Source organism: Hyposmocoma kahamanoa, unplaced genomic scaffold, assembly GCF_003589595.1.
Source record: "Hyposmocoma kahamanoa isolate Upper Pololo Valley unplaced genomic scaffold, ASM358959v1 210, whole genome shotgun sequence".
NCBI lineage: Eukaryota > Metazoa > Arthropoda > Insecta > Lepidoptera > Cosmopterigidae > Hyposmocoma > Hyposmocoma kahamanoa.
Window position 1 is genome coordinate 4,942,867 of NW_020653731.1, and position 12,711 is coordinate 4,955,577.

At 35.9% G+C, this 12,711-nt stretch overlaps 1 protein-coding gene across 1 annotated transcript in view; it reads right to left on the bottom strand.

Annotated features, from left to right (window-relative positions):
• Nucleotides 1-12,711, bottom strand: part of LOC113227393 (laccase-4-like) — a 95,460-nt gene that overhangs the window by 40,210 nt on the left and 42,539 nt on the right. The window contains exon 2 of the mRNA XM_026460287.1: nt 4,640-4,713. Within this exon, the coding sequence (XP_026316072.1) occupies nt 4,640-4,703 (64 nt within the window). The 5' untranslated portion in view covers nt 4,704-4,713. The remainder of the gene's footprint in view (nt 1-4,639; nt 4,714-12,711) is intronic.

Consider the following 12,711-nt stretch of genomic DNA (forward strand, 5'->3'; position numbering starts at 1 on the left):
ATATAGCAATTACAACTTATTACAAGCAATACTGCCCTGTACTTTCCTGGACGAACTCTTTCACAAGGAGCTCTACTGCTACAAAAAAGTATTTAAACCAAAGAGATGTATTTTTCAGTTTTTCAAAACTTATTGGTATATGATAATAATAATACGAGTAATGAGCCAGATTACTATACCAATGTCACCTAATCCCAAACTAGGAATTTCCCTATGGTAGAGTTCGTTAGAGAATTGCACCCAGGAATTCCTCAAATAGCGCGCGCACAGCATACCGTTTCGATACAGAGGTTGTCTTACAAGATTGTCACTTTATTGTCGATATCGTTTCTACCTAAACTCATCACATGCACCTCTTATAGTTCTGCACAGGCTCTACTTCCTTTACACTTGATTTAATCTTGTACAAAGATCTGAATCAAAAGAATGAGATATTAATTATAATCGAAAACCCCGTAGGCGTTTGAAAAGCAATCAAAGGTAAGTGTTATTTCATCATTCAAAGTTGTTCGCTAACTTAGGGAAGTGACATCAGTGAGCGAAGACATAATTTGGCAGATAACACAAGTGACAAACTGTCACATCGGACGTCGGAGGACTGACTTATCTCTACGCCTAACTTCGACCCTGTATCCAAACGTAGTACCACTAATCAAGGTTGTACCGAGTTGCTCAACTAATCGTACCATTCATCTCCAACTTTATACAACGACTGACAAGTCTTGGTACCTTGTAATACTACAAGAGAGAATAAATTCCGTGAAACATTCCATTTATTAAAACTGTTTACGATAATGTAAATAATTAATTAATGTTTCCAGAATTAAATGTAAGGCACCTCATTTTTGTGTATATTTTGTAAATTTATTGTAGAAGCTATTTTTATGTTTCCTAATAACAGGATTCTTACCTAGACCAACTTCTACTGACCGATTTTTTCTTTCAATACAGTAAAATGATTTTGGCATGAAACTGAGTCTATCAGCATGAAAAAAGTTAGTCAATTTTAATAATTTTGTATGAATAACATTTTATTAAATTTGACCACATACTGCAGTCCCGAATTTTACTTTCTATACAATAAAATGATCCTTGCATGAAACTAAGTCCATCACCATGAAAAAAAAAATTGTCAATTTTATTCATTTTGTATAAAAAACATTTTATAACATTTTACCAACTTCAGCTGTCTCAAATGTTTTCTTCTAATACAATGGAATTATCCTTACATAAAGGTGAGTCGATCAGCGCTAAAAAAAATCAAAGTTATTCATTTTTATGGGTAACTCCTAAACCAAAAACAAAAAAATTTACCATGTTTAAGTTGTTTTCAAATTAAGTAATTGTTTTCAAATTTCAAAATAAGTTGTTTTTGTTGTGTTGTAAATAAATATAATTTTGTGAACTAAACTGTAGATATTTCGCAAAGGCTGCAACACGCATTATGGCTTTTGTTCTTGTCTTAATGAACATGATAGTTCAAGTGTTAAGGTTCAACGTAGTCATATTTCGTAATAATCAGTCCAATCAAGGTTATGTCTTTATCTTTTTAATGATTTGATGTTTGTATAATCAAAGAGTTATTTATACAAGCAAACTTTGATATTTACTTTAAACACTGCGTAAAGGACAAGGTACAATTTTCAACAAAGAAGTTTGACTGACTGTGTACCTTGCGTGGTCCACGATGCTAAGTAGTATTTTTATAACTTTATGGGATAATCACATATCTTCTTTGTTTCGGTTATTTTGTTATAGATTGTTTAACAATGAAAAAAAAAATTGTTTAATTACGAAAAAATATAACTAAATTGTCAGGAGCGTCTTAAGACATTAAGGTTCGTCATCTATTAAAGCCGCCGAGTTTCAACAAAGCCGAGTTACAACTTTATATTTATTTAACTTAGCAGCACAGAGATGTCAAAATAGCAAAGTACAATTTTGGTTGACGGAACATGGCTTTCCTCCGTTATAGTACGAAATGTACCTTCAAATAGCACCAATAGAGCTCCTTGTGAAAGAGTTCGTCTAAGAAGTACTGCCATCTTATCTATTTCTGCTGCTAAGCAGCACTTCGTTTTGGTTTTGAAGGGTAAGGGTGCTGGTGAAATTGTCGTAAAAGGTTTCGGCTTTCGGCCAGTGAAGTACTGCCACCTTAACTATTTCTACCACCAAGCAGTAATGTGAGCATTATTGCGCTCCGGTTTTGAAGGGTAAAGGTGCTATAGAAATTATATGCACTTGTTAACTTGTTTCTCAGGATGACGGGCGTAGCGGCAGTGCCCCTCAGATCTTTGAGACTATGTGCTCTGAGCGGCACAGCAACTGTTATGGACAGGCGTATCGCTTACCGCCAGGCGCACGATTTATTCGTCCCGTCACTTTAAGAAAAAATAAAAAGTTCAAATTTGGATACATTTACTAATTTATGAAATAAAGTAATTGGAGACGGTCGATAATAAGAAAATTTATTATTCTTTATAAAGTATATTTATTGTTAACTTTAGGACGTACGTATTTGAAAAAGAATGAATGACTGGATTCGATTCGTGACATGCCGGGGCCACTGCTCTTGACAAACAGATACAGTCCCATATCTTTCTACATTCGTTTTGATTATAGTGACCCTCCCTACAGGCTCTTAGGGTACACGAGAAGTGCACTATAACCCATGCGAGTAAGCCCCCACAGGGACCATTTCATTCAAGTTTTAACCCCAGATCAGCCCGTTTGCACGGACTTCATCCGGTTCCCAAAAAGACTACTGCCTTGGGTGAGCTGCCCCGGTTGCACGTACCTTCCCTATTTTCCAGGTAGATACCGGAGTTGTAGGCACGCTCACTTCTCGTTACGCTCTGCACAACTAACGGTTGCATCCGCTAAGTCCTCGATATGTCGACTACCAAATCTCCTCATTGGTGGCGGAGCTCTAAGGCACGCTTATTTCCCGACACCTAAAAACGGTACCAAACAAAGGTACAGAAGATCGAGTCAGCAGAACTTACGAATTTCTTTATGTGTTTGTTATAAATTTTGGTATTGGGTTTTTTACACGGCTTGTTTTTTCGCCGCCAGCGCACGTGTGAGAAATTAATGAAGTTACTCCTTCAGCATCACTAAATTCTTTACAATGGATCTGTATATCAATAATAATTACGAACTAGTGGAGTACTTTCACAAAAAATATGTAAAATCATGGTATTCAATAAAATATCAATGAATTAATATAGTAAATAAACTGAGCTGCTGGCTGCTCTAAATGCCAGACGTGTTCTATTTCAAGGTCGATTTTCAAATAAAATCTCAACTACCAAGATTGTCACGTCCACTCGTAAATAGATTTTGCAATCCACACGAATGGTTCAGGCGTTGTACCAAATCCGGATGATCTGCACATTCGACGTTTATTATGTTCTCATATATATGTAGGTGAACCTTAGTCTTGAATTAAATTACTTATAAGAATAGTTCTGTGTGTTTTATTATGCCGTATGCGTAAGAACATAAAACTAAAAGTTAACTGTATTTGCGTTGTTTAAACGTAGTATAAATTGGTTATCTTGTATTTGTCCTGTTGTTAGGTAGATAGATAGCGTTGAAAATGTTTCTGTTTAGAAATAAGCCTTAGTAGTTGGTCAACCCTCGGTATAATAAAGCAACTGTGATCAAAAATGCTTTTATCACACGAAAGTTGCAGAAATCCGACTACATGACAAAAATATCATCATCAACCCATTTATATTTTACGTCCCGCTGCTGGGCACGGGTCTCCTTTCAGGCAAGGGTTTAGGTAATAGTCTGTCATGCTGGTCCAATGCGGGTTGGGGACTTTACTCGTTTTCCGAGGGTTGTAAACCTTCATCGACGTGTTATGTGGTTTCATTACGATGTTTTCCTTCAGCGAAAAGCTCATGGTAAATTTTAAATTAAATTTCTCACATAAATTCCAAGAAACTAAGAGGTGCCCGGATTTAAACCCACGGCCTCAGTTTTTGTTTTTTTTTAATAATAGCAAGTGATTCTGTAAGCGATTCTGTAATAATATTTTTTTTTTAAAGTTCGTCCTATAATAATTTTACTGTATAAAATTTAATTGTGTAGAATCTTTAAGCCTCTCTTCTGAATAAGTTATGATTATGTTGATGTGGCATTGTTACAAGAAACATTTATTTGTTTTATGAATATATATATACATATATATATGTAAATATCATAGAGAAAAAGAAGAATAGGAGATAGACAAAAGATTGGAGGAGGCCTTTGAACTGCAATGTAAAGAAGCTTTTCGGAAAACGTATGTAGCGTAATTTCAAATGTTCTTTGGTAAATTAAAGACAAGGTATTTAAATTAAAAACTTTGTAACTATAGTGAAAATGCAGTGGTTTGCATTGGTATTAGATAACATTTCAATTTGCCGTGACCATGGGATATGTAAAAAACCTAAACCCGAAAAGTTGTTTTTCATTACAATTGTTTTTTATTCCAAAAATTAGTTTCATTTTCAATGTGTAGCTATTGTAAAAATATAAGAAAGAAGTTTCCTAAGGCAGAGATTTTGGCGATATAGTTGGTTTTGGCTGTTTAGTGACGATATGAATGTACTTAAATTACTTGTATTAACTAACTTAAGTTACTTACTAAATACAATAAGACCTAACGCCAGTGAACAGATGATGTGAGTCCGACTTCTTTGGTGATGCATTTTGGCAAATCTGAAACAAATGACAACATTATAATATTATTGTAGCGGAGTGTTAGTTCGGCAAGATTCCGATAGATGGCATTGATTTGTTTTAAGTTACTTCTAAAACGATATCAAGATTTTCCCTCCGCGCTTAAGATTTTTTTAATTTGTTTTGGCAATAAGGCCAACAACCTTAACTAGTTTTACAAATAAGGTAAAAAACTGCACAAGGAAAGTCAGCTAAATAACTAAAAAGTTCTTACAAATAAAAAAACATAGAACAAAAAAAACATAGAACAAAAAAAACAGAACAAAAAAAATATAGGCAAAACAATGAATTACGAAATTATCAATACATCTGTACAATTCCAAATGCTTTAAAAGCTCCTGTAGTTTAGTAGCAGTATAGCTCATTGTGATAGAGCGTCCAGGAAAGTACTGCCACTTACCTATTTCTACCGTCAAGCAGTAATGTGAAAATATTGCATTGCGGTTTTAAAGGATAAGGGTGCTGGTGAAATTACAGGCATATGGGACTTGTCAAGTTATGTCTCAGAGGGACGGGCGTAGTGGCAGTGCCTCTGAAATCTTTGTGAATTAGAGCTATGAGTGGCATTGCAACTGTTATTAGGCGTGTTGTTTACCATCAGGCGTACGACTTGTCGTCACTTGATATAAAAAAGTGGCGTTCAGAACGAGTGACATAATTTGCTAAAACAAAAGAGGCTTAACCCACCGCCTGTCAGACTGCGTCACACACAGCAGGCCGGCGTCAAAAAAGCTTATAACAGTCACTTTGGTAAAATCCTAAGTAATATTAAATTATATGCAAATGTAACAAGAGTGAGTTATATACTATTAAATTAAAGCATGGATGTGACATAATCTGGCATGAACATTGTTGTTTATACCTTGCTTTAATTAAAAAATTAGGTGATAAAACAAAGTGAAAAACCTGCTTCTGAGTAACTATTAATGCAAACAAGAAAAATCCGACAAAACAAACACATAAAAAAATTCGTGAGGTCCGTTGGTTCGTTCCGTGGCATAGTTGGCATAGCGTCTGGCACAGTTTATTAGAAGACGTCGGTTCGAATCCGGCCGGATCGAAGGATTTTTTTGTAAGCGTTTCTGTCTGCGCATTAATAAATTATAATAAAGGAATAAAATATTAAGGGTTTCCCTAGTGCGGGGCTGTGAGAGTATGCGTTATTACATTATCATTATGGTTATCATAATTCAATCTTTTTTAGCGTTCCTCTAAATATGTCCGTGAGTGTAGATAATGTTATTTGATATTAATGCGACGAATAGCAGTACACATTACTTTGTGTCCAATTTCGTAACTGTCTTGACGTAGCATTATGACATAGCGTGCTTGGGGTATTAATATAAGGTATGACACAGGCTTTCTTCTGAGTAAATATTCACATGACATAACCCAGGGGGTTAAGTGTCAGTTAGGAGATTGGTCATTCTTCATGAGCGACGTAATTCATTAGTCAGACCAAAACTACTCTATTGTATGTAACATTGAATGCAAAATAAACTTTTTATTTTTTTAAATATGACGATGTTTTATACTATTATAATATTCATCTATTTTTTGTGACAATACTTCATTACTTTGTTATAATTGTTAGGGTCCTAATGGTACGTGAAATAAAAGGTGGACTGTATTGCTATACAGCTGGTATGCTTCGTCTTAATTATTCATAGATTGGTTTATATAAATAATGCATAGTGGTCGACCGTCGCCAGTGGCTGTCGGCAAGGCAAGTGGGCTTATTCCCAGTTGTCACCACTGGCTTTGTTCCCACTGGCGACAAATGGGAAAAAAATCCCATATGTTACCAGATGGAAACAAACGGCATAAAATACCTCAGTTGTTGCTGCAGTGGTGATTTCCACTAACGACAAATGGGAAAAAACTCATATGTTACCTGGTGGCATCGAGTATATAACCAGAAATAGATGGCGGTAACAAAAAGAATAAAAAGATCTGTTGTTGCCGCTGGCGACAAATGGAATTGAAGATATCCCAGTAGTTGCCAGTGGTAAAAAAAACAAATGAAACTATTATGTCCCAGTGCTGAGCAAAGACTACCCCCCTCTTTGGGTTTTGGGCTGCATTTGGCCAAATCGGTAATCGGTTGTAAAACAGTTTACAAATATCGGAGAAATCGCGTAATACAAAAACACACACACATACACACACAAAATAAATTTAAAAAAATTGTCGAATTGAGAACACCCTCCTTATCGAAGTCGGTTAAAAATCCAATGATCACTAATCTATCTAATATATCGAGTTCTTAGGTTTTCGCGATTGTTACACATAGGAAATGAAACTATTTTTCCGGATTTAAATCGCGTATATTTGTTTTTTCAAACAAACCGACGTTTCGGGCCCTTTACAGGTCCCATGGTCACGGTTGACTGAGGTGGTACAGTCTTCAACCAGTTATGTCTAATATTAATGCAAACCACTCTATTTTTTCACTATAGTTACAATAGTTATTAATTAAATACCTTATTTTTAATTTTACAAAGAAAACATTCCAATTTACGCTACATTAAGTTTTACAAATTATTTTATTGAATGAATTTTTATTAAGTTTAATTTATTATTAATGATTAATAGAAATTAGAATAAACTAAACTACCATATGTATATAAACTATCTAATACAACAAAAAAATGAATTGCTTGTTCCGTATGCATTTTATTATTACTTATCCGGTCGTGGAAGGTTTATCCTTTCGTGAGTTGTGTACACGCTCGCAAAACTTACTGAAGTGTAATGTAGATCCCACCGCTGGGAAAGGGTCAAGGAGCCCTCTCCTTTAAGGCCATCTTTTGTAAGGCTAAAAGATAAACAAGTTTTTTTTTCAGTGCCATTGCAACGCATTTCGGAACCAGCCAGTAAAAATAATAATATTACAATTTGGAAATAATACTGCCTTTTTTGGATCTAAGTCGCATTATATGTTTTTTCATGTTTTAATTTAGTAGCAGTAGAGCTACTTGTGAAAGAGTTCGTCCAAAATTCACATTATTAAAGTAAAATACTTTGCAAAACGTATGAAGTAGGTAATATTCCAATTTACGAATATTCTTTGATAAATTTAAAATCATAATAAATAAAAATATAGGGTGGTTTGCATTAATATTAGGCATAAATGGTTGATGACAAATGGTTGGTTGGTGACCATGGGACCCGTAAAAAGCCCTAAACGTTGGTTTGTTTGAAAATTTGTTATAATGATGTCGGTGGCCCAACAGCTCGCAGTCTCGCAGACTCTCGCAGGGCGACGTTCGGAGTAGAGCCCCGGATTGAATTCCGTTTCTCTAGTAGTCGTAGAATAGGTGTGGCTGTCTGTCACATTTTTAAATCGTATTTATTTTATCATATATTTTTTGGTGAAATTACAGGCACATGGGACTTGTCAACTTATGTCCCAGAAAGACGGGCACAGTGGCAGTGCCCCTCCGACCTTTGCGGTTTAAAGCTCTGAGTGGCACAACAGCTGTTATGGACGAACGTGTCGCTTACTACCAGACCCACGACTTGTTTGTCTCGTCACTAGGTATCATAAAAAAAAACCATTTTTTTTTTGTTTAACCACTACTCTCAAGGGAATGAGATATTAACTATAATCGAAAATAGTACAAATATACACGCTGTAGATCCGAAAAAATAGTTTCATTTTTAATGTGTAACAATCGCGAAAACCTAAGAACCTAAGTTTACTTACTATTTCTTCGACAAAAATTGCTCTACCGATGTCCCGGGATCGATTTCCGGTTTTGGTCTTATGTCTATTAATTTCCTTCTTCTAGTACTCATAGAATAGGGAATATCCTAGTCTGAGATTCAATTAGTGTGGTAGTCTTTTTTATATCATATTTTCTATATACATTTTAATATCATATTCATTTTATAATATTATTTATTTACCTAGTAAGCCAAACGGTTTGACTCAAGTAGAAGGCGTGTTGCACCTTTGAGTTTTTCAGATTTACGTGCGAAGTTTATCTCTCTTTAAATTTTACTTTATAGATTCAAAATATTTGTTAGTATAATGATGACGTAATTAATATTGTGATTTCAGGAATAAGAAGAACTTTTTAAACTGTATGTGATTCTTATGTAGTCATTTATTTATTTAGTTCGTATGCCTTAAGGCGTACCATAAATTTATTTATCACCATGTATTTCAATGTATCTACTGTAACCAATGTTGACAAATAAATACATAGGAAATGAAACTATTTGTCCGGATTTAAATCGCGTATATTTGTTTTTTCATGGTCAGTCAACCGTGACCAAGGGACCTGTAAAGGGCCCGAAACGTTGGTTTGTTTGAAAAAACAAATATACGCCATTTAAATCCGGAAAAATTGTTTCAATTCCTATGTGTAACAATCGCGAAAACCTAAGAACTCGATGAATAAATACATTTTAATTGGATTGAATTAAAAAATTTAATTTGAAATTTTTTACTATGATGAGCTTTTCGGTGAAGTTAAATATCCTAAGAAAACCTGCACACATCTGCAAGGCAATTTAATGTCGTGTCATCACGTCCCAATGCTGATTGGGCGCGCTCCCATTGTGTGGGGCTATAGGTACATAGGCTATCTATTATTTTATAATACGTATTCATTGAATATCATGATGTTTTATTATCATGATTTTAATATATTTTTTATGAAAATATTGCACTTGTTTGTTATAATTATTAAACAAAGATCTTCTTTTTTGTCGTAACGCCATTTGTGGGAAACGTCAACGCCAACTTTAAAACCGCGATTTTTAACCTCGTACGTCTATCACCCACTTAAGTGTTCGATCTTTGTATTAATAATTATAACAAACTAGTGGAGTAATTTCACAAAAAAATAATTGAATGTCATGGTGGTCAAACATCCTGATATTTAAGAAAACTTAATTACAATATTCCACTTGTTTGTTAATATTATTGATACAAAGATCGAAAAACATTTTTTTAAAGTCGGCTAATAAAAACATTCTCATTCGCAACGGCAGCTGTTAAAATACGCAAAACTTCTAGTGGAAGTAGAAATCGATTTTCTACCCCCGTTGGTTCTCATTTCTGTAGCTACTGGACCGGCTAAGTTGAAACGCAATGATCTAGAAGATTCCTAGCTAGTGACAGAGAGTGCATTGAATTTATATACCAGAATGGAATGACAAATGGTTAATGTTGTTTTTAACAACTCTTGGCATATCTAGATAGTCTTTTTTTATGATACCAGGTGACGGGATGAACGAGGCATGTGCCTGTTGTTAAGAAACACACCCACACATAAAAGTTTCATTGCTACTCAGAGCTCAAAGTCGCAAAGATCTGAGGTACAATGCCACTTCACTAGCATCATTACCCTTCAAATCCGGAACGCAGGAATGCTCAGTACAGCTTGGCGACAGAAATAAGTAGTCGGTAGTAGTGTTCTTGTGGGTAAAGCGGTCCTCGAATGGCGACCAAGGGGTGAAAAACGCCCCAGAGGGAGACAGCAGATGCATTGCAAGGATGACATAAAGTGGCGGGGTTAAATTGGATACAGATGGCACAGAACCGAGAGAAGTGGCAGAAACTGAAGGAGGCCTACACCGACATGGAAGAAAGAAAGCTGTGTTCTTACATATAGCGCTAAAGTTCATCCTGGTTACAGTTCGAGTGGCTAAGAACACTGGCCCCGCGTGGCAACAGACAACCGTCTGTTCGAGTACAGTCAGATCAAAGGGTTTTTGCTTCGTGTCCGATATTTGTATTAATAATAATACTGGTTTTAATACTTCAGAAACTTTTGCGGGTCGGGGTACAACTACTCACGAAAATTTTATCGTAATCAGATAAGTATAATAGAACACATACGGGACAAATTCAAATAATATTTCCCTAGGAGAACTACTAACCTACATGAAACAAATTAAGTATATCTACGTGACATTTTACAACTCTTACCTTATTCAAATATAAAAAAGTTATTGACTAATTTCGTTCGTATAATCTTTAAAGCCGTGGTTATGGTTTGAGCTAATGCCTTTCAAGCAGAAGCTATACCATGAGCTTTCGAGCTTTTGGTGAAGGAAAATATTATGAGAAAATCTGCACGTCGAAGAAGGTTCACGACCCTTATAAAAAAGTGTAAAGTCCCCAACTGGCATCGGGTCAGCGTGGTTACTGTGGTCTGAACTCTCGCCTAAGAGAAGACCCGTGTCCAGCAGTGGGACATGAATATGGATTGATGATGTTGAATCTTTTAACTTCTCCTGAAAAATTATCATTTTGCAGACGTGACCTTATTGCACCGACGAAGGTGCAATTTATAGATTGGTAATTATACAGGTGTCTGTATATGGGTTGATATAAATATCACACGTCAGTGTTTTTATCACATAAAAGTTATAAAAATAATACGAATTACACGAAACAAATTATGTTTGTATGCGAAATTTTATACTCTCTTATTTAAGTATAAAAACGTTACCGAATTCGTTCGTAGAATCTTTAAACCTGTATTAAAAAGTTGTCATTTTGCAGATATGACCTTATTACAACCAAGAGTGCGATTTGCTTAAAGTTATACAAGTGTCAAATTCAAAAAATCATTCCATGGATTATCGTATCTGGTAGTTATTGAATGGTGAAATTACAGGCACATGGGACTTGTCAACTTATATCTCTGGGTGACGGGTGCGGAGGCAGTGCCCCTCAGATATTTGGGATTTTATGCGTAAAACACACATAGAGCGAGTACGGGTCGGGCGCGAGTCGGGTCGGGTCTTATTCCGTGTATTTATATGGACGACAATACGCGCGGTTGCGGGTCGGGTCGAGACCGCGACAGTTCGTGTATATAATATGGACGACAATATACCGAGTGCGGATCCGTGCGCCCCTCACGCGCCCCCGCTTGGGGGCGTATAACACTACACGGTTTTATTTTTATTTAATTTTTCTTTTATTATTAGTCAGTATTTAGTTAAGTTAATATATACAAATTTGTGTTTGATTTACCTTAACCTTATCATTAATTTGTATTTCTTGGTCATTCATTAACTTCTCCAATGTTTTATATAAGAATTGTTATTCGAGATGAGGGACCTGGCTACCTATATTACAAGCTTCGGCTTAGTTTAGGTACCAGTCTCTTGCAAACATAGTGTAACATATCTGACTGTGTATATCTAAATTCTAATGTAACCATTATGTTTGTGGAGAAAATAAATTATTATCCTTTCTTTCCCGTGGAACTACCAGCAGAACTACTAGTAGTTCCACGGGCAATAATAATCTCCCGTGGAACTATTGGAACTACCGACAAAACCGTGTAACTGCCGACAGGCCTTATTATTATATACAATTACAAGGAATTAGACCCGCCGCAGTCCCGACTCGACTCACGCCCGACCCGCACCCGCTTCTCTATGTGTTACACGCTTAAAGCTCTGAGTGGCACTGCAACTGATATGGACCGGCGTGTCGCTTACAGGCGCACAACTTATTCTTCCCGTCACTTGTTAGCATAAAAAAAAAGATTCGTATGTGGGTTGACATAAATACATTTATTCATTTAACCCACATTTCTGGGAACTAACTGTCCCAATGCGGGTTAAGGAAATTACAGTGAGGTATATGAACCGCCTTTGGCGTGTTATTTTCATTACGGTGTTTTCCGTCACAGTTAACCAAAGTGATATTAAGCGAATTATACGGAACATGATCAGGGACGATTAATTAATTTATAAAGTATTGGTAAGCTGCGCGCGGTGCGTGCCGATCATGCCGCCCGGATAGCCGGATTTACATTTGTCTGACGTGTCGCGTCATGACGTGTCAAAACGGTATCGGTTTCATACACACAACACAAACGTCAGATTGCGAGACACTAATTTAAATTTAACCATATTAAATCTATGAAACCGATACCGTTCCGACCCATGACGACACGACACGTCAGACAAATATAAATCCGGCTTAGGGCTTTCAGATTC